This window comes from Pseudophryne corroboree, chromosome 2 (genome assembly GCF_028390025.1).
Source record: "Pseudophryne corroboree isolate aPseCor3 chromosome 2, aPseCor3.hap2, whole genome shotgun sequence".
In the NCBI taxonomy this organism is placed as follows: Eukaryota; Metazoa; Chordata; class Amphibia; order Anura; family Myobatrachidae; genus Pseudophryne; species Pseudophryne corroboree.
The window spans coordinates 687,299,238-687,326,292 of record NC_086445.1 but is presented as its reverse complement, the minus strand read 5'-3'; the positions used below and the strand labels follow the sequence as shown (position 1 = coordinate 687,326,292).

The 27,055-nt window shown below is 46.4% G+C and overlaps 1 protein-coding gene across 5 annotated transcripts in view; it reads left to right on the top strand.

Moving 5' to 3' along the window:
- The window catches only part of LOC135044096 (polymeric immunoglobulin receptor-like), a 206,519-nt gene that overhangs the window by 113,833 nt on the left and 65,631 nt on the right, over window positions 1–27,055 (top strand). For all 5 annotated transcript variants that reach the window (XM_063955179.1, XM_063955177.1, XM_063955180.1 and 2 more), the window contains 2 exons: window positions 12,654–12,980; window positions 13,065–13,373. In XM_063955179.1, the coding sequence (XP_063811249.1) occupies window positions 12,654–12,980; window positions 13,065–13,373 (636 nt within the window). The remainder of the gene's footprint in view (window positions 1–12,653; window positions 12,981–13,064; window positions 13,374–27,055) is intronic.

The window sequence follows — 27,055 nt, the reverse complement described above, 5'->3', positions numbered from 1 at the left end:
ATCATGCATATATAGAAATGCATCTTTTAAATGCTCTATAGGCAATAATATACTATCCTTATCTAGGATATCAATATTTCCAGTCAGGGAATCCGACCATGCCAACCCAGCACTGCACCTCCAGGCTGAGGCGATTGCTGGTCGCAGTATAACACCAGTATGTGTGTGAATACATTTTTGGATACCCTCCTGCTTTCTATCAGCAGGATCCTTAAGGGCGGCCATCTCATGAGAAGGTAGAGCCCTTGTTCTTACAAGCGTGTGAGCGCCTTATCCCCCCTAGGGGGTGTTTCCCAACGCACCCTAACCTCTGGCGGGAAAGGGTATACATATCATCACACACCTCATTTTATTTTTCAGATTCAGGAAAACTACAGGTAGTTTTTCCCTCACCATAATACCCCTTTTTGGTGGTACTCATATTATCAGAAATGTATAAAACATTTTTCATTGTCTCAATCATGTAACGTGTGGCCCTACTGGAAATCACGGTTGTCTCTTCACCGTCGACACAGGAGTCAGTATCCGTGTCGGCGTCTGTATCTGCCATCTGAGGTAACGGGCGCTTTAGAGCCCCTGACGGCCTATGAGACGTCTGGACAGGCACAAGCTGAGTAGCCGGCTGTCTCATGTCAACCACTGTTTTTTTATACAGAGCTGACACTGTCACGTAATTTTCAACAGTACATCCACTCAGGTGTCGACCCCCTAGGTGGTGACATCACTGTTACAGACACTCTGCTCCGTCTCCACATCATTTTTCTCCTCATACATGTCGACACAAACGTACCGACACACAGCACACACACAGGGAATGCTCTGATAGAGGACAGGACCCCACTAGCCCTTTGGGGAGACAGAGGGAGAGTATGCCAGCACACACCAGAGCGCTATATATATATACAGGGATAACCTTATATAAGTGTTTTTCCCCTTATAGCTGCTGTATGTTTTAATACTGCGCCTAATTAGTGCCCCCCTCTCTTTTTATTTAACCCTTTCTGTAGTGCAGGGAAGAGCCAGGGAGCTTCCCTCCAACTGAGCTGTGAGGGAAAATGGCGCCAGTGTGCTGAGGAGATAGGCTCCGCCCCCTTTTCGGCGGCCTTATCACCCGTTTTTCTGTATATTCTGGCAGGGGTTAAATGCATCCATATAGCCCAGGAGCTATATGTGATGCATTTTTTGCCATGTAAGGTATTTTTATCGTGTTTTATTGCGTCTCAGGGCGCCCCCCCCCCAGCGCCCTGCACCCTCAGTGACCGGAGTATGAAGTGTGCTGAGAGCAATGGCGCACAGCTGCAGTGCTGTGCGCTACCTTATTGAAGACAGGAACGTCTTCTGCCGCCGATTTTTCCGGACCTCTTCGCTCTTCTGGCTCTGTAAGGGGGCTGGCGGCGCGGCTCCGGGACCCATCCAGGCTGAACCTGTGATCGTCCCTCTGGAGCTAATGTCCAGTAGCCAAGAAGCCCAATCCACTCTGCACGCAGGTGAGTTCGCTTCTTCTCCCCTTAGTCCCTCGATGCAGTGAGCCTGTTGCCAGCAGGTCTCACTGAAAATAACAAACCTAAACTAAAACTTTCACTAAGAAGCTCAGGAGAGCCCCTAGTGTGCACCCTTCTCGTCGGGCACAGAAATCTAACTGAGGCTTGGAGGAGGGTCATAGGGGGAGGAGCCAGTGCACACCAGTTAGTCCTAAAGCTTTCTTTAGATGTGCCCAGTCTCCTGCGGAGCCGCTATTCCCCATGGTCCTTACGGAGTCCCCAGCATCCACTTAGGACGTTAGAGAAACAATATTTAATTGTTCTCTAGCTCAATGCATCCTATACCTTTACCAATCATCACAGAAAAAATTATTATTTATAAAATACCAGCATGTATATAACAACCAATTCCTCATCTAATTTAGCTTGCGGCATGCAAATGCTTATTTCTTACTATCAGACAATAGTTTAATTCAGATAGTCCATACTTTCAGGATCCAAGTTGTTTGTTATAGGACCTTTCTTGCCAGGTTTAGTTAATTTGCAATTTACCAAGCAGAAAGAAGATTTGTTGGTTAATTTGCCAAGCATAGAAACATTTGTATATGATTCAGTTTGAAACAGTTCCTGTATGTAATTAGCAAATGTTATTTTAAGCATGCAGATAGGTGATTAGTAAACAGGATTCTTTTAGAAGGTGCAATTGCAGATAAGCATGGCCATGCTTTTTTATATAGCAGATAATTTTACCGCATCCTCACTGTGGGTGGTATACTTCAATTCTCTCCCGGCTCTGGTGCTTTAAACCGATGGTATGAGCCTTATCCGGAGTTGTGTCCCGTCCCAGTAGTATGAGGTATTGCAGCGGATTTTGTCAGTGAGGTCCCACCAAGCGGTTAGATTGAGACGCGTTTCCCCACATTACAGGCAACTCTGTAATTCAGTGGCTTCCTCAGTCAGTGTCCTTACGGCTCTGCCCCGCTGTTTTTATTTCAAACGACCGCACATGCGCGCTTGCGCCCTCCATTTGCGGTCCATGACTCACTTTCAGAGTGTGATGTGCGGCTGGGTGGTAATCGTCATCTAATTTGCCCAGCCGCATAGTGTCAGATTTCCAAGATGCATTGTTAGCAGTTCCTGCTGCAATCCTTTACTGAAACCTCCACTGCGTAATTATGTTTCATTGCGGGAATACAGTATCTAGTTGCTTACAGCTCCCTTATAACTTGTACTAGGCATGCCGCAATATATAACTTACATTCTCCAAGTGTTTACCTGCTACTTGTTTTTAAAAGATACCATGGTGTTTTTTTGTCTTGGGCACACTTTACTCCTACATTTTTAAAATATGTTCAAATCTACATTAGCCCATATGTTTCTAAATACACGTTTTAATTAAATACATACTATTTTATTTTTGACATTGTTATCTTTTCATCACTATAGCACCAAGAAATGTAGTTGTACGGTGCATCCGGAAAGTATTCACAGTGCTTCACTTTTTACACATTTTGTTATGTTACAGTCTTATTCCAAAATTTAATAAATTAATTATTCCCTCAAAATTCTACACACAATACCCCATAATGACAACATGAAAAAAGTGTTTTTGAGATTTTGTCAAATTTATTATTAAATAAAAAAAATGAAGAAATCACATGTACATAAATATTCACAGACTTTGCTCAATACTTTGTTGATGCACATTTGGCAGCAATTACAGCCTCAAGTATTTTTGAATATGATGCCACAAGCTTGGCACACCTACTGTATCTTTGGGCAGTTTTGTCCATTCCTCTTTGCAGCACCACTTAAGCTCCATCAGGTTGGATGGGAAGCGTCGGTGCACAGCCATTTTAGGATCTCTCCAGAGATGTTCAATCGGATTCAAGTCTGGGCTCTGGCTGGGTCACTCAAGGACATTCACAGAGTTGTCCTGAAGCCACTCCTTTGATATCTTGGCTGTGTGCTTAGGGTCGTTGTCCTGCTGAAAGATGAACGGTCACCCTAGTCTGAGGTCAAGAGTGCTCTGGAGCAGGTTTTCATCCAGGATGTCTCTGTACATTGCTGCATTCATCTTTCCCTCTATCCTGACTAGTCTCCCAGTTCTTGCCGCTGTAAAACATCCCCACAGCATGATGCTTCACTGTAGGGATAGTATTGGCCTGGTGATGAGTGGTGCCTGGTTTCCTCCAAACATGATGCCTGGCATTCACGCCAAAGAGTTACATTTTTGTCTCATCAGACCAAAGAATTTTGTTTCTCATGGTCTGCAAGTCCTTTAGATACATTTTAGCAAACTCCAGGTGGGCTGCCATGTGCTTTTTACTAAGGAGTGGCTTCCGTCAGACCACTCTACCATAAAGGCCTGATTGGTGGATTGCTGCAGAGATGGTTGTCCTTCTGAAAGGTTCTCCTCTCTCCACAGAGGAATGCTGTAGTTCTGACAGAGTGACCATCGGGTTCTTGGTCACCTCCCTGACTAGGGCTCTTCTCCCCCAATTGCTCCGTTTAGAAGGCCGGCCAGCTCTAGGAAGAGTCCTGGTGGTTCCGAACTTTTTCCATTTACGGATGATGGAGGCCACTGTGCTCATTGGAACCATCAAAGTAGCAGATATTTTTCTGTACCCTTCCCCAGATTTGTGCCTTGAGACAATCCTGTCTCAGAGGTCTACAGACAATTCCTTTGACTTCATGCTTGGTTTGTGCGCATACATGCACTGTCAAGTGTGGGACCTTATATAGACAGGTGCGTGCTTTTCCAAATCATGTCCAATCAACTGAATTTACCACAGGTGGACTCCAATTAAGCTGTAGGAACATCTCTAGGATGATCAGTAGAAACAGGATGCACCTGAGCTCAATTTTGAGCTTCATGGCAATGGCTGTGAATACTTATGTACATGTGATTTCTTCGTTTTTCATTTTTAATAAATTTGCAAAAATGTCAAAAAACTTTTTTTCACGTTGCATTGTGGGATATTGGGGTAAATTTACTAAGAATCGTATTTTCCCGTTTGAGGTCAAAGTTCAATCACGAATGACATCGAAAGTGTAAATATGCAACTTTTTGAATTGATTACGACTAATTTACTAAGCTGCCGTATTCTGCATTTTCGGTTTTTCCGATGTCGATGTCATTCGTTTTTTTAGGCAGTGTTTTACGTGAGTGACTTGTAAAACACTGCCGACTTTAATACAATGAATCTCGGCCGGATCTGAGAGATCCGTGCTGGGCTTCATTGTGCACCTTGTAAAAAAAAAAAAAAAAAATGTTTAAACTTTATAAAAAAATTGCGTGGGGTCCCCCCTCCTAAGCCAAACCAGCCTCGGGCTCTTTGAGGCGATCCTGGTTGCAAAAATATGGGGAAAAAATTGACAGGGGTTCCCCCATATTTAAGCAACCAGCACCGGGCTCTGCGCCTGGTCCTGGTTCCAAAAATACGGGGGACAAAAAGCGTAGAGGTCCCCCGTAATTTTGAAACCAGCACCGGGCTCCACTAGCTGGACAGATAATGCCACAGCCGGGGGTCACTTTTATACAGTGCCTTGCGGCCATGGCATCAAATATCCAACTAGTCACCCCTGGCCGGGGTACCCTGGGGGAGTGGGGACCCCTTCAATCAAGGGGTCCCCCCCCCAGCCACCCAAGGGCCAGGGGTGAAGCCCGAGGCTGTCCCCCCCATCCAATAGGCTGCGGATGGGGGGCTGATAGCCTTTGTTGAAAGTAATGAATATTGTTTTTAGTAGCAGTACTACAAGTCCCAGCAAGCCTCCCCCGCAAGCTGGTACTTGGAGAACCACAAGTACCAGCATGCGGCGGAAAACCGGGCCCGCTGGTACCTGTAGTACTACTACTTAAAAAATACCCCAATAAAGACATTACACACACACCTTGAAAGTATAACTTTAATGCATACATACACACCACCATATACACATACTTACCTTATGTTCACACGAGGGTCGGTCCTCTTCTCCAGTAGAATCCATGGTGTACCTGTTGAAAAAATCCTACTCACCAAATCCAGTGTAGAGGGCTCCTCGGATAATCCATTTGTAATCCACGTACTTGTAAAAATAAAAAAACGGGACACCCGACCACGAACTGAAAGGGGACCCATGTTTTCATATGGGACCCCTTTCCCCGAATGCCAGAAACCCCCTCTGACTGATGTCTAAGTGGGTTTCTTCAGCCAATCAGGGAACGCCACGTTGTGGCACCCTCCTGATCGGCTGTGTGCTCCTGTACTGTATGACAGGCGGCACACGGCAGTGTTACAATGTAGCGCCTATGCGCTCCATTGTAACCAATGGTGGGAACTTTGTAGTCAGCGGTTGACCGAAAGTGACCTCACCGCTGACCACAAAGTTCCCACCATTGGTTACAATGGATCGCATAGGCGCTACATTGTAACACTGCCGTGTGCCGCCTGTCAGACAGTACAGGAGCACACAGCCGATCAGGAGGGTGCCACAACGTGGCGCTCCCTGATTGGCTGAAGAAACCCACTTAGACATCAGTCAGAGGGGGTTTCTGGCATTCGGGGAAAGGGGTCCCATGTGAAAACATGGGGCCCCTTTCAGTTCGTGGTCGGGTGTCCCGTTTTTTTATTTTTACAAGTACGTGGATTACAAATGGATTATCCGAGGAGCCCTCTACACTGGATTTGGTGAGTAGGATTTTTTCAACAGGTACACCATGGATTCTACTGGAGAAGAGGACCGACCCTCGTGTGAACATAAGGTAAGTATGTGTATATGGTGGTGTGTATGTATGCATTAAAGTTATACTTTCAAGGTGTGTGTGTAATGTCTTTATTGGGGTATTTTTTTAGTAGTAGTACTACAGGTACCAGCGGGCCCGGTTTTCCGCCGCATGCTGGTACTTGTGGTTCTCCAAGTACCAGCTTGCGGGGGAGGCTTGCTGGGACTTGTAGTACTGCTACTAAAAACAATATTCATTACTTTCAACAAAGGCTATCAGCCCCCCATCCGCAGCCCATTGGATGGGGGGGGGGACAGCCCCGGGCTTCACCCCTGGCCCTTGGGTGGCTGGGGGGGGGACCCCTTGATTGAAGGGGTCCCCACTCCCCCAGGGTACCCCGGCCAGGGGTGACTAGTTGGATATTTGATGCCACGGCCGCAAGGCACTGTATAAAAGTGACCCCTGGCTGTGGCATTATCTGTCCAGCTAGTGGAGCCCGGTGCTGGTTTCAAAAATACAGGGGAACCCCTACGCTTTTTGTCCCACGTATTTTTGGAACCAGGACCAGGCGCAGAGCCCGGTGCTGGTTGCTTAAATATGGGGGAACCCCTGTCAATTTTTTCCCCATATTTTTGCAACCAGGGCCGGCTCAAAGAGCCCGTGGCTGGTTTGGTTTAGGAGGGGGGACCCCACGCATTTAAAAAAAAAAAAAAAAAAAACATTTCCCACCCCTTCCCACTGAAAAACATGCACGGATCTCATGGATCCGTGCATGCCTATACAAACACAGGATAAAAAAGCAGGTCTGGTTTTTTTTAGCACTTTTTCACGATTTGTATTTCATCACGGCAGTGTTTGGCTATTGTCGGCAGTGTTTGTGTTTTGCACTTTTTAGTAAATTCACGATTTCTACCAAATTGCAGGCGTATTTGACCGATGGTGTATTGATTCGTGATTTTTTCCTAGGACTTCCAAAATATTACGAATGCCCTCATCACTGCCGTGATTTTTGCTTAGTAAATTACCGAGATGACACTTTGAAGAAAAAACGGCATCTCGGTCAAAATCGGGACCTTAGTAAATATACCCCATTGTGTGTAAAATTTTGAGGAAAAAAATTATTTCTTTTATTCCATTTTGGAACAAGGCTGTAACATAACAAAATGTGGAAAAAGTGAAGCACTGTGAATACTTTCCTGATGCACTGTAAATGCCCTAGTGTGTTGCTAACTTGCTACCATGCAGTTTGTGTGTTAAATGTTTGTATTTGCTCCACCCAGACTCTATTATGTGCCAACTGTTATGGATGTGTTTGGCTGTGGATCTGGACTAGGTATTGTAGCTGGAATCAGTGAGATGGGATCAGTGAGGACTGGGCGGAATCTGGAAGGTCTAATTTAACTTTTCTTCATGCAATCGAGAGAATATGTCACACTTCGGAGTTTTAAAACTGTATTCTTACCATTGTGATGTCTGTCTTGTCTGGCGTAGAGGTCCGTGCACCCTGTTTCCACACATCCCTCCTGGCTCAGGCAGAAGTCCACTGACGCCGATCCCACATGAAGTCACCTGCAGCTACCTCTTTCTCTTTGTATAGCGCTTCACATCGCTGATGTCTGCTGTTTCAGTATTGATTCTCCATTGTGTTTACTACCTGGTGTTTGGGCCTAGTTCAGAGTTCCCCCCAAAACCGGACCTGGGGGGTTGCCATTTTGGTTTTTGTCAGCTTACCTTCCAGTAACCAATCCAGTAGTTTCCTTTCGTCGGGTGAATGCAGCATCCAATCTGACGTGCGGTGTGGTGACCAGTGACGTGCGGTGGGGTGAGGCAGAGCCTTTCCTGTCATACAAACAAGTTTTGACTGTATAAAGTATTTGAAAAATACAAAGACTATTGCCCTTATTTATAAATGAGTGATACATTTCACAGTGAGTGATAAATTTCACTGGCCAATCTGCTCCTGTCATTTTTCAAACCCAGCCTGTGACATGGAAGTTAGGAGCTGATTGGCTGATCCAATTTGTCACTCACATTGAAATTTATCACTCATAGATAAATAAGGCATATGTTAGAAATATCTTCTTTAAATTATTCTAATCATTTTTATAGCCAAAGATCTGTAGTAAAAAGTCTATGGCAGGTGAGGCAGTGCCTCACCTGTATATCTTTTTCGCACATCTCTCCCCAAATTTCCAGGAGTTTATACTGCTGCACCTGTGTATAATGCCCAGATGTACCCTTTGGCTCATATAATGCGTGTAAATATGGCTATGGTGCTAGCCAGTGCCTCCTGAGCCATTTAGCTCACCGCACATCCCTCTACACTCTGTGCTATAAAGGAGACTTCCTGTGAACAACAATTCGCCAGTACAACAGTCTCTTCTCAGGAAGTAATAGCTCTGTGCTGAGCTCCTGTACTCTACTGACTTTGCTCTGATCCAGTTCTAGTCTAGTGAATACTCAGTGCTAACATTATCTCTCAAGGACTTACCAGTGTCATCATTCCGGATACAGCCCGGTCAGCACTCCAGTCCGTTCCGGTACCATTCTGGTCTCAACTTGCTACAATCATTCCTGTTTCTTCTAAGGACTCTCCAGTGTCATCATTCCAGATCCATACTGGTCAGCACTTCAGTTCATTCTGGTTTCAGTCCGTCCATCATTTCGGTTCCATTCTTGTCACCATTCCAGTTCCATTCCGGCTAGCATTCCGGGTAGCATTCTAATCAACTACCTGGTTCCATTCCAGTCAGCATTCTAATTATTAAGCTGATCTCATCGAATTCCTCATACAGAACCTGCAGTGACCCACAGAATCCGTTTAATAAAGTATTTGCCTTGGAGGTGTATTACTGCTAGAACACCAACGATTCTTCTGATTATACACTCAAAGTTCCATGCGCAAAATCTGGTTAAAGCCCCCTTGCATCACTCACACTCCCTCTGTGCCAGCTCCGCCCACAAACGCATGCCCAAGCCAAATCCAACCCTCAGGTATGACAGAAAAGAAGACAGATGGTATGAAAAGCTTTCTGGGGATGCGCAGATGGGACAGTTATATGATTGCGGACTCTGGTGTTTCAGAACTTGCGAAGCACAGGTACAGCTCCGGAGTGACAGGATTTTGGAGGTGGCTGAACTGGTGAGTCACCGGGATAGAACTGGCGATAGTGCTGATACTGGGAGTGAACCATTTAACTTCTGGAACCGGCAATAATGCAGATACTGAGTTTCAACCACATAACTTCAGGTACTAGCAATAGTTCTGATACTGGGACTGAACAAGTTCAATTCTGGAACTGCCAATATTACTGATACAGGGTTTGAATTAGTTAAAGCTTCTGGAATTGGGTACAATGCTAACGCACTGGGATTAAACCAGTTAAGGTCAGGAGCCAGGGAGCGCTGGCGATGGATTCTGCGTTGATAGTCTCTCCGCAGTTAACAATTCAGCTTGAATCACAGGTTTAGCTCACACAAGTAACAAGACAACAAAGCACTGGCACCCTTGGAGTGTCCAGGTAGTTCCCTTTATACCCCTGTCTGGGCAGAGATTTGCTGCAGCATCCCACAGGACAGTCCCCAGTCTCGCATTGGTGGCATAGAGGTCATGTGACTATAGGAAAGATGGCAGCACCCAGACACTGGTGCCATGTGGAACGCCGTGGGAGCTAAATGCCACTGCGGCTGACATCACGGGAGTTTCAGACCCAGAGTGTGTCTAGGACCAAAGCAGGCTGCTTGAGGAGGAGAGCATCAGCATGCCGGGATAGGTGTAAACAGCCTTAGGAATATGGTGCAAAATGCTGTTCTACCAAATGCTACAGCAAAAGTGGAAATGACCTCTTACCTCTCTGCGCCCCTTCCCAGGAAACATCATCTCATTGCTGGATAGTACTCAGGCACTTTCCAGCTATTAATGTAGTGGAGTTTTGGTTTATGAACTAAAGTAGAAAAATCATTACTTTCTTGTGTGGAACTTGCATTTTCTTATTTGTGTAATGATACTGTAACTGGGGTAATAAAATGTACTTCTTATAGCAAGGAAATATCCTATAGGAAAGAAAAGAAATAAGAGGGCTTCTGTACATATATGTCAAAGATAATAAATCATATAATGTACCTCACTGCCATCTTATACAGAACTAAGATGAAGTACCCCTTGCACAAACCACTGACAGTGTACAGCAACTCCACTGTGTTATCATTAGGCACAGGTGGGCACTAGGTCAGGGGTAGGCAATAGTTTTTCTCTTTTGGTGACAGAAGTTAAGTATTAAAAGCAAAAACAGTGTTCCACCATTACAACATATGCATTTACAAAAGTAATAGATGGGTATTAGAAATGCGAGTGACTTCCTATCCTCCCTATTTTAGTTAATTTGCTCATGTTAGTTTGATCATTTATAGTCTGGATACAAAAACATGCTTTAACATTTTGTACTGTTGACTCTGAGCAGGACTGGTATCCATATGAAAGGTTGGCAGTAATAAGGTCGACAGTAAATAGGTCAACCCATTTGGTCAACATGAATTAGGTCAACAGGTACAAACGATTGACATGGCCAACAGGTCAAAATGAGCTTGACGGTGCTTAAGGCCGACAGGTTCAAATGGTCGACATAACGATGATCGACTCAAGGTTTGTTGTTTTTTTCAACTTTTTCTTACTTCACCATCCTCGTGGACTATGATTGGGAATAGAAACCAGTGCAGCAGTAGTGAAGCGAGGCACCATGCCTGGAGGAGACGTTATACACTAATTGGGGTCACATGTGGTTAAAGATACAAAATGACACCCAAAAATGCAAAAAAAGTTACCTTTTTTGCGTAGAACATTTCCATGACAACCTTTTAATGGTGTCGACCTATTGACCCTGTTGACCTTTTCACCATGTCAACCATATGGGGTTGACATAATGACTGTCGACCTAATATTGGTCGACTTAATAATCCACACCCAGTAGGGCTAGGGTTCCCTCACCAGAGGTCCAGACTCCATTAGATATGCCCACATTTTGTTCTCTAGTTTAAATACATTAAGCAAGCCAGTTTAGGCCAATCGAATTTTAGAGAAGCCTGCAGTATAACGGGTATGGTAAGGTTTGCTTTATTAGATACTTGCAAATGCTTAATACAAATACATATGTATCTTTCTAACCAATCAGAGTGCAGCCCTCCAGATAAAAAAAAAAAAAACAATATATGAAAATAATCTCTGGAGAGTGAAAGATCTCTAATGATTTTATACAGTGTTTATTATATGGTGGAGGTCTTTAGCGTTTAGTCTGTCTATAGTGGACCATGCTTATATGGAGTGAGCAGCTGTGGCACTATTATTGTTTTGTACTGTTGTTGTACTGTATGCATGGAGTTTTAGTCATCAGATGGGTCACAACAATAATCTTAATTTTAGTATGTACAGCACATTATGAACTGCAGTCAGGGGCGTAACTCCCAGAGGCAATGCAGATGCCTGACTCTGGGTTACAAGCCCTGAAGGGGCACCTGCATGTACAGCAGCACCTGTGTGGTTCACAGCAGGATCCAAGTGTGACCGCTGCTCTTCCAACAGAGCTCTGCAGTGCACCCGCTGCTGCTGAAATGTTAATTGGCTCTGTCCCAGGAGCCCTGCTAACACCTACAATAGGGGACAAGACAGCTCCTGCCTGGTAATGCTCTGCAGCAAGCGGCATTGGACCCTCTGCTGCTCCTGGACTGTGAGATGGAATGCCAGTAGAATGACGACTGGCACTCCAAATTAACTGAGAGACTTCAATGCCCTGGTGCCAGCAAAGCGTTAGTAGAGTAGCAACAGGAGGCTATGCGGCACTCACAGGACTTTCAATAGCAGCAGCAAAGCCGTAGTAGAGATCAACAGGACGCAGGTCAACGTTTCATTTAAATATCATAGAATTTCGTCAGGACATACACAAACAAATAAGCTATCTTACTGTTAAATAGCTATATATATATATATATATATATATACACACACACACACACACACACACACACACACACACACACACACCATGAGGTACTGTCCTAGTTGGCCAGAGGTACGGGTTGCCTGCTGTACTCAAATTTTTTTTAAACTACAATCTTTTACAAGGCAAAACCATGACTTGTAAATGATTGCCGCTTTAAAAAAAAAAAATCTGAGTTCGGCCGGCAACCCGCATCTCCGGCCCACTCAGACGGCATTACATCCAGCCGCATATTTGTTTTCCCTTTTAATTTTTTTAAGGGTGAGAGCACCAAACTCCAACTTGTCTCCGGGGCGACTGTGCTGTACTTATGCCCCTGACTACAGTACAGTTGCAGTGGTACAGCACTATGCAGTAAAATAACTTCCTGCAGGCCACTACAATACCTTAAAAAAAAAAAAGATGTCAGTATCGCCAGCTATTACAAATGTAATCTATCACATGAATAATAATTTCATTTTGTTTATCTTACAGACACTGATATACCCCAGGGATCTAAATCACTGTCTTCTAGGTTGGGTGGGTCTGTTACTGCTCTTTGTAAGTACAACCCCAAAAAGAACTACACAGGCAAATTTTGGTGCAAGTTGGAAGATACAGTCTGTAATCCAATCATAACAACAGATGGATATGTGCTGGAGAACTATGAAGGAAGAGTGGTCATTCATGATAACCCTACAAATGGTACTATGCAGTTCATCATGAACCAGATCAACAAAGAAGATGAAGGCTGGTACTGGTGTGTGTTAACCGATGGAAAACACGATCAGACATCCACTGTAGAACTAAGTATCTCAGAAGGTGAAAGAACATAACCATATGTGATTTCATTACAAAGAAAAAAAAACATATTCCAGTATATTAATTTTTCATTGTCACTTGTAGGAAACCTTGAAGGATTAAATGGGAACAAAATTATTGAAGTAACTGCTGGGGAAACAGCCAAAATCACATGTTCCTATCCATGTCGGTTTAAACCCTATGAAAAATACTTGTGCAGATGGAGTAACTTTGGCTGTGAGCGTGTGACTTCCCAGGACGATGATCAGAATGGTCTGAGCATTACATGTGAGACTCACCACTTGGTGCGGACTATTGATTCAGTGTCCCAGAAGGACAGTGGATGGTACTGGTGTGGAGTTAAAAAATCTGACCGATATGGGGAGACTATAGCAGTGCAACTAATAGTAACAGGTGAGTTTTTAGTAAGTGAGAGAGAGTTTCATTTTTGACATGCATTTTTTAGAAGTGACTTTAGGGAGTTATTCATGTTTGTTAGCAAACCAAAAAAGCACATTAATGGGCAAAACCATGTTGCATTGCAGGTGGGCAGATGTAACATGGGCAGAGAGAGTTAGATTTGGGTGGGTTATTTTGTTGTTTGTTTCTGTACATGGTAAACACTGGCTGCTTTATTTTTACACTGCAATTTAGATTTCACTTTGAACACACCTCACTCAAATCTAACTCTCTTTGCACATGTTGGTATCTGTTCAGATCGTCGACACTCATTAGGTCGACTACTAATGGTCGATGTTGACATGGTCGACATGGACAAATGGTGGCCACATGAAAATGGTCGACACGCGAAATGATCGGCGTGGCTTTTTTTTTTTTTAAAAATAGATTTTTAACTTTTTCATACTTTACCTTCCACGTGGACTATGACTGGGAGCAGTAATCTGTGCCGAGAGCAGCAATAGTGGAGCGAGGCACCTTGCCTGCAGCATGGCGAGCATAGCGAGCCATGCAAGGGGACGCGGTACACTAATTGGGGTTCCTGGTCATGTTACGGAAAAAATTACACCAAAAACAGTCCAAAAATCCATGTCAAAATTTTCATGTGTCGACCATTTGCCCATGTCGACCATGTCAATGTCGACCAATAGTGGTCGATCTAATGACTGTCGACCTTAACATTGTCGACCATTCATACCGGAACCGCACATGTTATATCTGCCTGCCCTGCAGTGTAGTATGGTTTTGCCCATTAGTGTGCTTTTTTGTTTGGCTAACAAACCTGAATAAGACCCTATAGCTCCTTAATTATTATGAAATATATTAGGAAAACACTTATTTAGTTAGATTCATGCTAAATTCCACCTCATTTGTATGCTGTTTATCTAGACATTTCGACAAGTGCTGCTAAAATAGACATTGATCCAATATTAAAAGTTTTTGTCTATGCGTAGTCACATGTGCAGATGAAGAAAAGTGACTTAATAATCCCTCCACATTTGGCCCTGTGAAGAAGACACAGTGACTGGCACAGCATTATTCACTAAATACAGTGCCAGATTAAGGTCCACCTGGGCCTGGAGCTGAAATTTACAAAGGGCCTAATTGCGAGCCGCCACATGGGGTGTGGCTAATGATGTGGGAGGCATGATCAGTGGTATGGGGGTGTGGCTTTCCTTCAGTCACCTTAATTGCCATCTCCACTTCACTTATATCAACAGTGTAATGTGAAAGTCAACAAAAGGAATCCCCCTGTAAATAGCAGTGCCGCTTATACACATAACGATGCCCACAGTAGCAGTGCCTCTTATACACATAAGAATGCCCACGGTAGCAATGCCCCTTATACACATAATAATGCCCACAGTGGCAGTGCTCCTTATACACATAATAATTCCCAGCAGTAGCAGTGCCTCTTATACACATAAAAAATGTCCGCGGTAGTACTGCCACTTACAGGCCCGGCGCTACCCGCTCAGCGAAGGGATGCAGTGCAGGGAGGCGCTGGGACGGAGAGGCGCTCCCCCTGCTCTGCATTCCTTCCCTGCTGCGCCGTCCTGTCCCCACTGCTGCTGCTGCCAGTGCTGTGTCTGTCACTGTATGACAGGCACTGGCAGCGGGCACCTGCAGCATGAAAAGCTTCCTCCCTCCCTTCCCCTCCCCTCACATCACCTCACCTCACCTGTGACAGCGCAGAGTACGGGACACAAGGGGGCGGAGCTACACGGGCCGGAAGGGGGCGGAGCTACACGGACCAGGCTGCTGTACAGAGGGAGACTGGCTTAGGTAAGTGGAGGGTGAGAGAGAACTTGAAGTGTGTATGTGACGTGTGTGTATATGGTGGGTGTGTATGTGTGTGTATATATGTGTGAATTGTGTGTGTGAGGTATGTCTGAGCGCGCGCTTTATGGACGCTACTACTGGGGGGGCATTACATGTAACAACGCTACTACTACTGGGAGGGGCATTACATATAAGGACGCTATTACTACAGGGGTGCACTACGTAGAAGGACGCTACTACTACTGGCGGGGCATTACGTATAAGGACGCTACTACTACTGTGGGGGGCATTACGTATAAGAACGCTACTACTACTGGGAGGGGCATTACATATAAGGACGCTATTACTACAGGGGTGCACTACGTATAAGGACGCTACTACTACTGTGGGGGGCATTACGTATAAGAACGCTACTACTACTGGGGGGCATTACGTATAAGGACGCTACTACTACTGTGGGGGGCATTACGTATAAGGACGCTACTACTACTGGGGGGCATTACGTATAAGGACGCTACTACTACTGTGGGGGGCATTACGTATAAGGACGCTACTACTACTGGGGGTGCACTACGTATAAGGACGCTACTACTACTGTGGGGGGCATTACGTATAAGGACGCTACTACTACTGGGGGCATTACGTATAAGGACGCTGTTACTACAGGGGTGCACTACGTATAAGGACGCTACTACTACTGGGGGAGCATTACGTATAAGGACGATACTACTACTGGGGTGCACTACGTATAAGGACGCTACTACTACTGGCGGGGCATTACGTATAAGGACGCTACTACTACTGTGGGGGGCATTACGTATAAGGACGCTACTACTACTGGGGGGCATTACGTATAAGGACGCTACTACTACTGTGGGGGGCATTACGTATAAGAACGCTACTACTACTGGGGGGCATTACGTATAAGGACGCTACTACTACTGGGGGTGCACTACGTATAAGGACGCTACTACTACTGTGGGGGGCATTACGTATAAGAACGCTACTACTACTGGGGGGCATTACGTATAAGGACGCTACTACTACTGTGGGGGACATTACGTATAAGGACGCTACTACTACTGGGGGTGCACTACGTATAAGGACGCTACTACTACTGTGGGGGGCATTACGTATAAGGACGCTACTACTACTGGGGGCATTACGTATAAGAACGCTACTACTACTGGGGGTGCACTACGTATAAGGACGCTACTACTACTGGGTGGCATTTTGTATAAGGATGCTACTATTACTGGGGTGCATTACATATAAGGACGCTACTACTACGGGTGGGGCATTACGTATAAGATTAATTAGATTGTACTACATTGTGGCGTAATTTTAAATGGGGGTACTACTGTGTGGCCATGCCCCTTACTTGTGAGACCACAACCCTTTTCCCGGCGCGCGCTAAAGGAATATTGGAGGGCGCAAATTTATAGTTTGCAGGGGGGCGCCGAACACCCTAGCACCGGCCCTGGCCACTTACATACAAAATAACATCCACAGTATCAGTGCTGCTTACACCTATAATGCCCACAAGGTATCAGTGCCGCTTATACACATAATAATGCCCACACAGTATCAGTGTCGCTTATACCCATAATAATGGCCACTGTATCAGTACCTCTTATACACATAATAATCAGAGATGTGCACCGGAAATTTTTCGGGTTTTGTGTTTAGGTTTTGAATTTGGTTCTGCGGCCGTGTTTTGGATTCGGACGCGTTTTGGCAAAACCTCCCTGAAATTTTTGTGTCGGATTCGGGTGTGTTTTGGATTCGGGTGTTTTTTTTCAAAAACCCCTCAAAAACAGCTTAAATCATAGAATTTGGGGTAATTTTGATCCTATAGTATTATTAACCTCAATAACCACAATTTCCACTCATTTCCAGTCTATCCTGAACACCTCATACGTCACAATATTATTTTAAGTCCTAAAATTTGCACCAAGGTCGCTGGATGACTAAGCTAAGCAACCCAAGTGGCCAGCACAAACACCTGGCCCATCTAGGAGTGGCACTGCAGTGTCAGACAGGATGGCACTTAAAAAAATTAGCCTCAAACATCACATGATGCAGAGATAAATAATAAAAAAAGAGGTGCAAGATGGAATTGTCTTTGGGCCCTCCCACCCACCCTTATGTTGTATAAACAGGAAATGCATACTTTAACAAATCCATCATTTCAGCGACAGGGTCTGCCACACGACTGTGGCTGAAATGACTGGTTGGTGTGGGACCCTACCAAAAAAGAAGCAATCAATCTCTCCTTGCACAAACTGGCTCTACAGAGGCAAGATGTCCACCTCCTCCTCATTGTCCGATTCCTCACCCCTTTCACTGTGTACATCCCCCTCCTCACAGATTATTAATACGTCCCCACTGGAATCCACCATCTCAGGTCCCTGTGTACTTTCTGGAGGCAATTGCTGGTGAATGTCTCCACAGAGGAATTGATTATAATTCATTTTGATGAACATCATCTTCTCCACATTTTCTGGAAGTAACCTCGTACGCCGATTGCTGACAAGGTTACCGGCTGCACTAAACACTCTTTTGGAGTACACACTGGAGGGGGGGCAACTTAGGTAAAATAAAGCCAGTTTCTGCAAGGGCCTCCAAATTGCCTCTTTTTCCTGCCAGTATACGTACGGACTGTCTGACGTGCCTACTTGGGTGCGGTCACTCATATAATCCTCCACCATTCTTTTAATGGTGACAGAATCATATGCAGTGACAGTAGACGACATGTCAGTAATCGTTGGCAGGTCCTTCAGTCTGGACCAGATGTCAGCACTCGCTCCAGACTGCCCTGCATCACCGCCAGCGGGTGGGCTCGGAATTCTTATCCTTTTCCTCGCAGCCCCAGTTGCGGGAGAATGTGAAGGAGGAGCTGTTGACGGGTCACGTTCCGCTTGACTTGACAAGTGTCGCACAAGCAGGTCTTTGCACCTCTGCACACTTGTGTCTGCCAGAAAGAGAGATACAATGTAGGCTTTAAACCTAGGATCGAGCACGGTGGCCAAAATGTAGTGCTCTGATTTCAACAGATTGACCACCCGTGAATACTGGTTAAGCAAATGAATGGCTCCATCCACAAGTCCCACATGCCTAGCGGAATCACTCCGTTTTAGATCCTCCTTCAACCTCTCCAGCTGCTTCTGCAAAAGCCTGATGAGGGGAATGACCTGACTCAGGCTGGCAGTGTCTGAACTGACTTCACGTGTGGCAAGTTCAAAGGGTTGCAGAACCTTGCACAACGTTGAAATCATTCTCCACGGCGCTTGTGTCAGGTGCATTCCCCCTCCTTTGCCTATATCGTAGGCAGATGTATAGGCTTGAATGGCCTTTTGCTGATCCTCCATCCTCTGAAGCATATAGAGGGTTGAATTCCACCTCGTTACCACCTCCTGCTTCAGATGATGCCGGGGCAGGATCAGGAGTGTTTGCTGGTGCTCCAGTCTTTGGCACGCGGTGGCTGAATGCCAAAAGTGGCCCGCAATTCTTCGGGCCACCGACAGCATCTCTTGCACGCCCATGTCGTTTTTTAAAAATTCTCCAACACCAAATTGAAGGTATGTGCAAAACATGGGACGTGCTGGAATTTGCCCACATGTAATGCACGCACAATATTGGTGGCATTGTCCGATGTCACAAATCCCCAGGAGAGTCCAATTGGGGTAAGCCATTCTGCGATGATGTTCCTCAGTTTCCATAAGAGGTTGTCAGCTGTGTGCCTCTTATGGAAAGCGGTGATACAAAGCGTAGCCTGCCTAGGAACGAGTTGGCGTTTGCGAGATGCTGCTACTGGTGCCGCCGCTGCGGTTCTTGCTGCGGGAGGCAATACATCTACCCAGTGGGCTGTCACAGTCATATAGTCCTGAGTCTGCCCTGCTCCACTTGTCCACATGTCCGTGGTTAAGTGGACATTGGGTACAACTGCATTTTTTAGGACACTGGTGACTCTTTTTCTGATGTATGTGTACATTCTCTGTATCGCCTGCCTAGAGAAGTGGAACCTAGATGGTATTTGGTACCAGGGACACACTAACTCAATAAATTGTCTAATTCCCTGTGAATTAACGGCGGATACCGGACACACGTTTAACACCACCACAGCTGCCAAGGCCTGAGTAATACGCTTTGCAGCAGGATGACTGCTGTGATATTTCATCTTCCTCGCAAAGGACTGTTGACAGTCAATTGCTTACTAGAAGTAGTACAAGTGGTCTTCCGACTTCCCCTCTGGGATGACAATCGACTTCCAGCAGCAACAACAGCAGTGCCAGCAGCAGTAGGCGTTACACTCAAGGATCCATCGGAGGAATCCCAGTTAGGAGAGGACTCGTCAGACTTGCCAGTGACATGGTCTGCAGGACTATTGGTGTTCCTGTCTAAGGAGGAAATTGACACTGAGGGAGTTGGTGGTGTGGTTTGCGGGAGCTTGGGTACAAGAGGAAGGGATTTAGTTGTCAGTGGACTGCTTCCGCTGCCACCCAAAGTTTTTGAACTTGTCAATGACTTCTGATTAATGCGCTCCAGGTGACATATAAGGGAGGATGTTCCTAGGTGGTTAACGTCCTTACCCCTACTTATTACAGCTTGACAAAGGCAACGCACGGCTTGACACCTGTTGTCCGCATTTCTGTTAAAATAATTCCACACCGAAGAGGTGATTTTCTTTGTAATTTGACCAGGCATGTCAATGGCCATATTCATCCCACAGACAACAGGTGTCTTCCCGGGTGCCTGACTTAAACAAACCACCTCACCATCAGAATCTTCCTTGTCAATTTCCTCCTCAGCTCCAGCAACACCCATATCCTCATCCTGGTGTACTTCAACAGTGAATCTGCAATTTGACTATCAGGAACTGGACTGTGGGTGCTCCTTCCAGCACTTGCAGGGGGCGTGCAAATGGTGTAAGGCGCCACCTCTTTCCGTCCAGTGTTGGGAAGGTCAGGCATCGCAACCGACACAATTGGACTCTCCTTGGGGATTTGTGATTTAGAAGAACGCACAGTTCTTTGCTGTGCTTTTGCCATCTTAACTCTTTTCAGTTTTCTAGCGGGAGGATGAGTGCTTCCATCCTCATGTGAAGCTGAACCGCTAGCCATGAACATAGGCCAGGGCCTCAGCCATTCCTTGCCACTCCGTCTCGTAAATGGCATATTGGCAAGTTTACGCTTCTCCTCAGACGCTTTTAATTTAGATTTTTGGGTCATTTTACTGAACTTTAGTTTTTTAGATTTTTCATGCTCTCTACTATGACATTGGGCATCGGCCTTGGCAGACGACGTTGATGGCATTTCATCGTCTCGGCCATGACTAGTGGCAGTAGCTTCAGCATGAGGTGGAAGTGGATCTTGATCTTTCCCTATTTTACCCTCCACATTTTTGTTCTCCATTTTTTTATGTGTGGAATTATATGCCAGTAATATATCAATAGCAATGGCCTACTGTACTGTACTATATATGTATACTGTTGGTCACCAAAATGCTGCACTGTAATACTATATATACTGCTCACAATAATGCAGCACAGATATGGAATGGATACTTGCAGTGACACAGAGCTGCAAGTTACAGCAATGGCCTACTGTACAACTATATACTGTTGGGTCACCAAAATGCTGCACTGTAATACTATATATACTGCTCACAATAATGCAGCACAGATATGGAATGGATACTTTCAGTGACACAGAGCTGCAAGATACAGCAATGGCCTACTGTACAACTATATACTGTTGGTCACCAAAATGCTGCACTGTAATACTATATATACTGCTCACAATAATGCAGCACAGATATGGAATGGATACTTGCAGTGACACAGAGCTGCAAGATACAGCAATGGCCTACTGTACAACTATATACTGTTGGTCACCAAAATGCTGCACTGTAATACTATATATATTGCTCACAATAATGCAGCACAGATATGGAATGGATACTTTCAGTGACACAGAGCTGCAAGATACAGCAATGGCCTACTGTACTGTACAACTATATACTATTGGTCACTACAATGCTGCACTGTAATAATAAGAATTTACTCACCGGTAATTCTATTTCTCGTAGTCCGTAGTGGATGCTGGGGACTCCGTAAGGACCATGGGGAATAGACGGGCTCCGCAGGAGACTGGGCACTCTAAAGAAAGATTCAGTACTATCTGGTGTGCACTGGCTCCTCCCTCTATGCCCCTCCTCCAGACCTCAGTTAAGGAAACTGTGCCCGGAAGAGCTGACATTACAAGGAAAGGATTTTGGAATCCAGGGTAAGACTCATACCAGCCACACCAATCACACTGTACAACTTGTGATAAACTTACCCAGTTAACAGTATGAACAACAACTGAGCATTACTCAACTGATGCTACATAACCATAACCCTTTGTTTAGCAATAACTATATAAACGTATTGCAGAAAGTCCGCACTTGGGACGGGCGCCCAGCATCCACTACGGACTACGAGAAATAGAATTACCTGTGAGTAAATTCTTATTTTATCTAACGTCCTAGTGGATGCTGGGGACTCCGTAAGGACCATGGGGATTATACCAAAGCTCCCAAACGGGCGGGAGAGTGCGGATGACTCTGCAGCACCGAATGGGCAAACACAAGGTCCTCCTCAGCCAGGGTATCAAACCTGTAGAATTTAGCAAAAGTGTTTGAACCCGACCAAGTAGCAGCTCGGCAAAGCTGTAATGCCGAGACCCCTCGGGCAGCCGCCCAAGAAGAGCCCACTTTCCTTGTGGAATGGGCTTTCACTGATTTCGGCTGCGGCAATCCCGCCGCAGAATGAGCCTGCTGAATCGTGTTACAGATCCAGCGAGCAATAGTTTGCTTTGAAGCAGGAGCACCCAGCTTGTTGGATGCATACAGGATAAACAGCGAGTCAGTCTTCCTGACTCCAGCCGTTCTGGTTACATAAATCTTCAAAGCCCGGACTACGTCCAGCAACTTGGAGTCCTCCAACTCACGAGTAGCCGCAGGCACCACAATAGGTTGGTTCAAATGAAAAGATGACACCACCTTTGGCAGAAACTGTGGACGAGTCCGCAATTCTGCCCTGTCCATATGGAAAACCAGATAGGGGCTTTTACATGACAAAGCCGCCAATTCTGACACACGCCTAGCTGAAGCTAAAGCCAACAGCATGACCACTTTCCACGTGAGATACTTTAGTTCCACGGTCTTAAGTGGCTCAAACCAGTGGGATTTCAGGAAATCCAACACCACATTAAGATCCCAAGGTGCCACTGGTGGCACAAAAGGGGGCTGAATATGCAGCACTCCCTTAACAAACGTCTGAACCTCAGGCAGTGAAGCCAGTTCTTTTTGAAAGAAGATGGATAGGGACGAAATCTGGACCTTTATGGACCCTAATTTTAGGCCCATAGTCACACCTGACTGTAGGAAGTGCAGGAATCGACCCAGCTGGAATTCCTCTGTAGGGGCCTTTCTGGCCTCACACCAAGCAACATATTTTCGCCATATACGGTGATAATGCTTTGCTGTCACGTCCTTCCTAGCCTTTATCAGCGTAGGAATAACTTCATCCGGAATGCCGTCAAACGCAGCCGCGGTAAGTCTTGGAACAGACAGGGCCCCTGTTGCAACAGGTCCTGTCTGAGAGGCAGAGGCCATGGTTCCTCTGTGAGCATTTCTTGCAGTTCCGGGTACCAAGTCCTTCTTGGCCAGTCCGGAACAATGAGTATTGTTTTCACTCTTCTTTTCCTTACGATTCTCAGTACCTTGGGTATGAGAGGAAGAGGAGGAAACACATAGACCGACTGGAACACCCACGGTGTTTCCAGTGCGTCCACAGCTATCGCCTGAGGGTCCCTTGACCTGGCGCAATACCTTTTTAGCTTTTTGTTGAGGCGGGACGCCATCATGTCCACCTGTGGCAGTTCCCACCGACTTGCAATCTGCGTGAAGACTTCTTGATGAAGTCCCCACTCTCCCGGGTGGAGGTCGTGCCTGCTGAGGAAGTCTGCTTCCCAGTTGTCCACTCCCGGAATGAACACTGCTGACAGTGCTTGCACGTGATTCTCCGCCCAACGAAGAATCCTGGTGGCTTCCGCCATCGCCACTCTGCTTCTTGTGCCGCCCTGGCGGTTTACATGAGCCACTGCGGTGATGTTGTCTGACTGAATCAGCACCGGTTGGTTGCGAAGCAGAGGCTCCGCTTGACTCAGGGCGTTGTATATGGCCCTTAGTTCCAGGATATTTATGTGCAGACAAGCCTCCTGACTTGACCACAACCCTTGGAAGTTTCTTCCCTGAGTGACTGCCCCCCATCCTCGGAGGCTCGCATCCGTGGTCACCAGGACCCAGTCCTGTATGCCGAACCTGCGGCCCTCGAGAAGGTGAGCACTCTGCAGCCACCACAGAAGAGACACCCTGGCCCTGGGGGACAGGGTGATCCGCCGATGCATCTGAAGATGCGATCCGGACCACTTGTCCAACAGATCCCACTGAAAGATCCTCGCATGGAACCTGCCGAAGGGAATGGCTTCGTATGATGCCACCATCTTTCCCAGGACTCGCGTGCAGTGATGCACCGACACCTGTTTCGGTTTTAAGAGGTCTCATCCTAGAGTCACGAGCTCCTGAGCCTTTTCCGCCGGGAGAAACACCTTCTTCTGGTCTGTGTCCAGAATCATGCCCAGAAAGGGCAGACGCGTCGTAGGAATCAGCTGCGATTTTGGGATATTCAGAATCCAGCCGTGCTGTTGCAACACTTCCTGAGAGTGTGCTACGCTGATCAGCAACTGCTCTCTGGACCTCGCCTTTATGAGGAGATCGTCCAAGTATGGGATAATTGTGACTCCTTGCTTTCTCAGGAGCACCATCATTTCCGCCATTACCTTGGTAAATATTCTCGGTGCCGTGGAGAGCCCAAACGGCAACGTCTGGAATTGGTAATGACAGTCCTGTACCACAAATCTGAGGTACTCCTGATGAGGTGGATAAATGGGGACATGCAAGTAAGCATCCTTGATGTCCAGAGACACCATAAAATCCCCCTCTTCCAGGCTTGCAATGACCGCTCTGAGCGATTCCATTTTGAACTTGAATTTCTTCAGATAAATGTTCAGGTATTTTAAATTCAAGATGGGTCTGACCGAACCGTCCGGTTTCGGTACTACAAACATAGTGGAATAGTAACCCCTTCCCTGTTGAAGGAGAGGAACCTTTACAACCACCTGCTGGAGGTATAACTTGTGAATTGCTGCCAGCACTACCTCCCTTTCCATGGGGGAAACTGGCAAGGCCGATTTTAGGTAACGGTGAGGGGGCGTCACCTCGAATTCCAGTTTGTATCCCTGAGACACAACTTGTATAGCCCAAGGATCCACCCGTGAGCGAACCCACTGGTGGCTAAAATGTCGGAGACGCGCCCCCACCGCTCCTGGCTCCACCTGTGGAGCCCCAGCGTCATGCGGTGGATTTAGTGGAAGCCGGGGAGGACTTTTGTTCCTGGGAACTAGCTGCGTGGTGCAGCCTCTTTCCTCTACCCCTGCCTCTGGCAAGAAAGGATGCACCTCTGACTTTCTTGCTCTTTTGCGAACGAAAGGACTGCATTTGGTAATACGGTGCTTTCTTAGGCTGTGGCGGGACATAAGGCAAGAAATTTGACTTCCCAGCCGTAGCTGTGGAAACTAGGTCTGAGAGACCGTCCCCAAACAATTGCTCACCCTTATAAGGTAAAACCTCCATGTGTTTTTTAGAGTCGGTATCCCCTGTCCATTGCCGAGTCCATAAGACCCTTCTGGCAGAAATGGACATTGCGTTTACTCTAGAGCCCAGCAGGCAAATGTCCCTCTGGGCATCCCGCATATATAGGACAGCGTCCTTGATATGTGCCAGGGTCATTAGAACAGAGTCCCTGTCCAGGGTATCTAACTCCTCAGACAGAGTATCCGTCCATGCTGCTACCGCACTACACATCCAGGCCGAAGCAATTGCTGGCCTCAGCAGCGTACCAGAATGTGTGTAAACAGACTTCAGGATAGCTTCCTGCTTTCTATCCGCAGGATCCTTTAGGGCGGCCGTATCCTGAGACGGCAGGGCCACCTTCTTAGATAAGCGTGTCAACGCCTTGTCTACCCTGGGGGAGGATTCTCAGCGTAACCTGTCCGTTGGCGGGAAATGATACGCCATCAGCAATCTCTTGGAAATTACTACCTTCCTATCAGGAGAATCCCACGCTTTTTCACATAATTCATTCAATTCATGTGACGGGGGAAAAGCCACTTCTTGCTTTTTCTCCCCATACATATAAATCCTCTTGTCAGGGACAGGATTTTCCTCAGAAATGTGTAACACATCCTTCATTGCCACAATCATGTAGCGGATGGCTTTAGTCATTTTAGGCTGAAACTTTGCATCATCGTCATCGACACTGGAATCAGATTCCGTGTCGACGTCTGTGTCAACTAACTGGGATATTGGGCGCTTTTGAGACCCTGACGGCCTCTGCGCTGTGGGAGCAGGCATGGGTTGAGACCCCGACTGTCCCAAGGCTACAGCTTTATCCAATCTGTTATGTAAGGAGCTTACATTATCATTTAACACCTTCCACATATCCATCCAATCAGGTGTCGGCCCCGTCGGGGGCGACACCACATCTATTTGCACTTGTTCTGCCTCCACGTATCCTTCCTCATCAAACATGTCGACACAGGCATAATGACACACCGCACACATACAGGGAACGCTCTGACTGAGGACAGGACCCCACAAAGGCTTTTGGGGAGACAGAGAGAGAGTATGCCAGCACACACCCCAGCGCTATATAACCCAGGGATTACACTGTACCTTAGTGTTCACCCAGTAGCTGCTGTTTTTATATATATATATATATATATATATCTCTGCGCCTAAATTTATGTGCCCCCCCTCTCTTTTTTACCCTCTATTGCACCTGTATACTGCAGGGGAGAGCTTGGGGAGCGTCCTTCCAGCGGAGCTGTGAAGAGAAAATGGCGCTGGTGTGCTGAGGAAGAAGGCCCCGCCCCCTCAGCGGCGGGCTTCTGTCCCGCTTCTCATGTGTAAAAATGGCGGGGGCTCGCACATATATACAGTGCCTGACTGTATATATGTATACTTTTGCCATCAGGTATCTTAATTGCTGCCCAGGGCGCCCCCCCCCCCTGCGCCCTGCACCCTACAGTGACCGGAGTGTGTGGGTGTGCTGCGGGAGCAATGGCGCACAGCTGCAGTGCTGTGCGCTACCTTAAGTGAAGACAGGAGTCTTCTGCCGCCGATTTCGATGTCTTCTTGCTTCTGCTGCTTCTGTACTTCTGGCTCTGCGAGGGGGACGGCGGCGTGGCTCCGGGAACGGACGATCAAGGTTAGGTACCTGTGTTCGATCCCTCTGGAGCTAATGGTGTCCAGTAGCCTAAGAAGCGCAACTTAGCTGCAGTGAGTAGGTTTGCTTCTCTCCCCTCAGTCTCACGTAGCAGAGAGTCTGTTGCCAGCAGAAGCTCTCTGAAAATAAAAAACCTGACAAAATACTTTCTTTTCTAGAAAGCTCAGGAGAGCCCACTAGGAGCACTCAGCTCTGGCCGGGCACAGATTCTAACTGAGGTCTGGAGGAGGGGCATAGAAGGAGGAGCCAGTGCACACCAGATAGTACTGAATCTTTCTTTAGAGTGCCCAGTCTCCTGAGGAGCCCGTCTATTCCCCATGGTCTTTACGGAGTCCCCAGCATCCACTAGGACGTTAGAGAAACTTTATATACTGCTCACAAAAATGCAGCACAGATATGGAATGGATACTTGCAGTGACACAGAGCTGCAAGATATAGCAATGGCCTACTGTACAACTATATA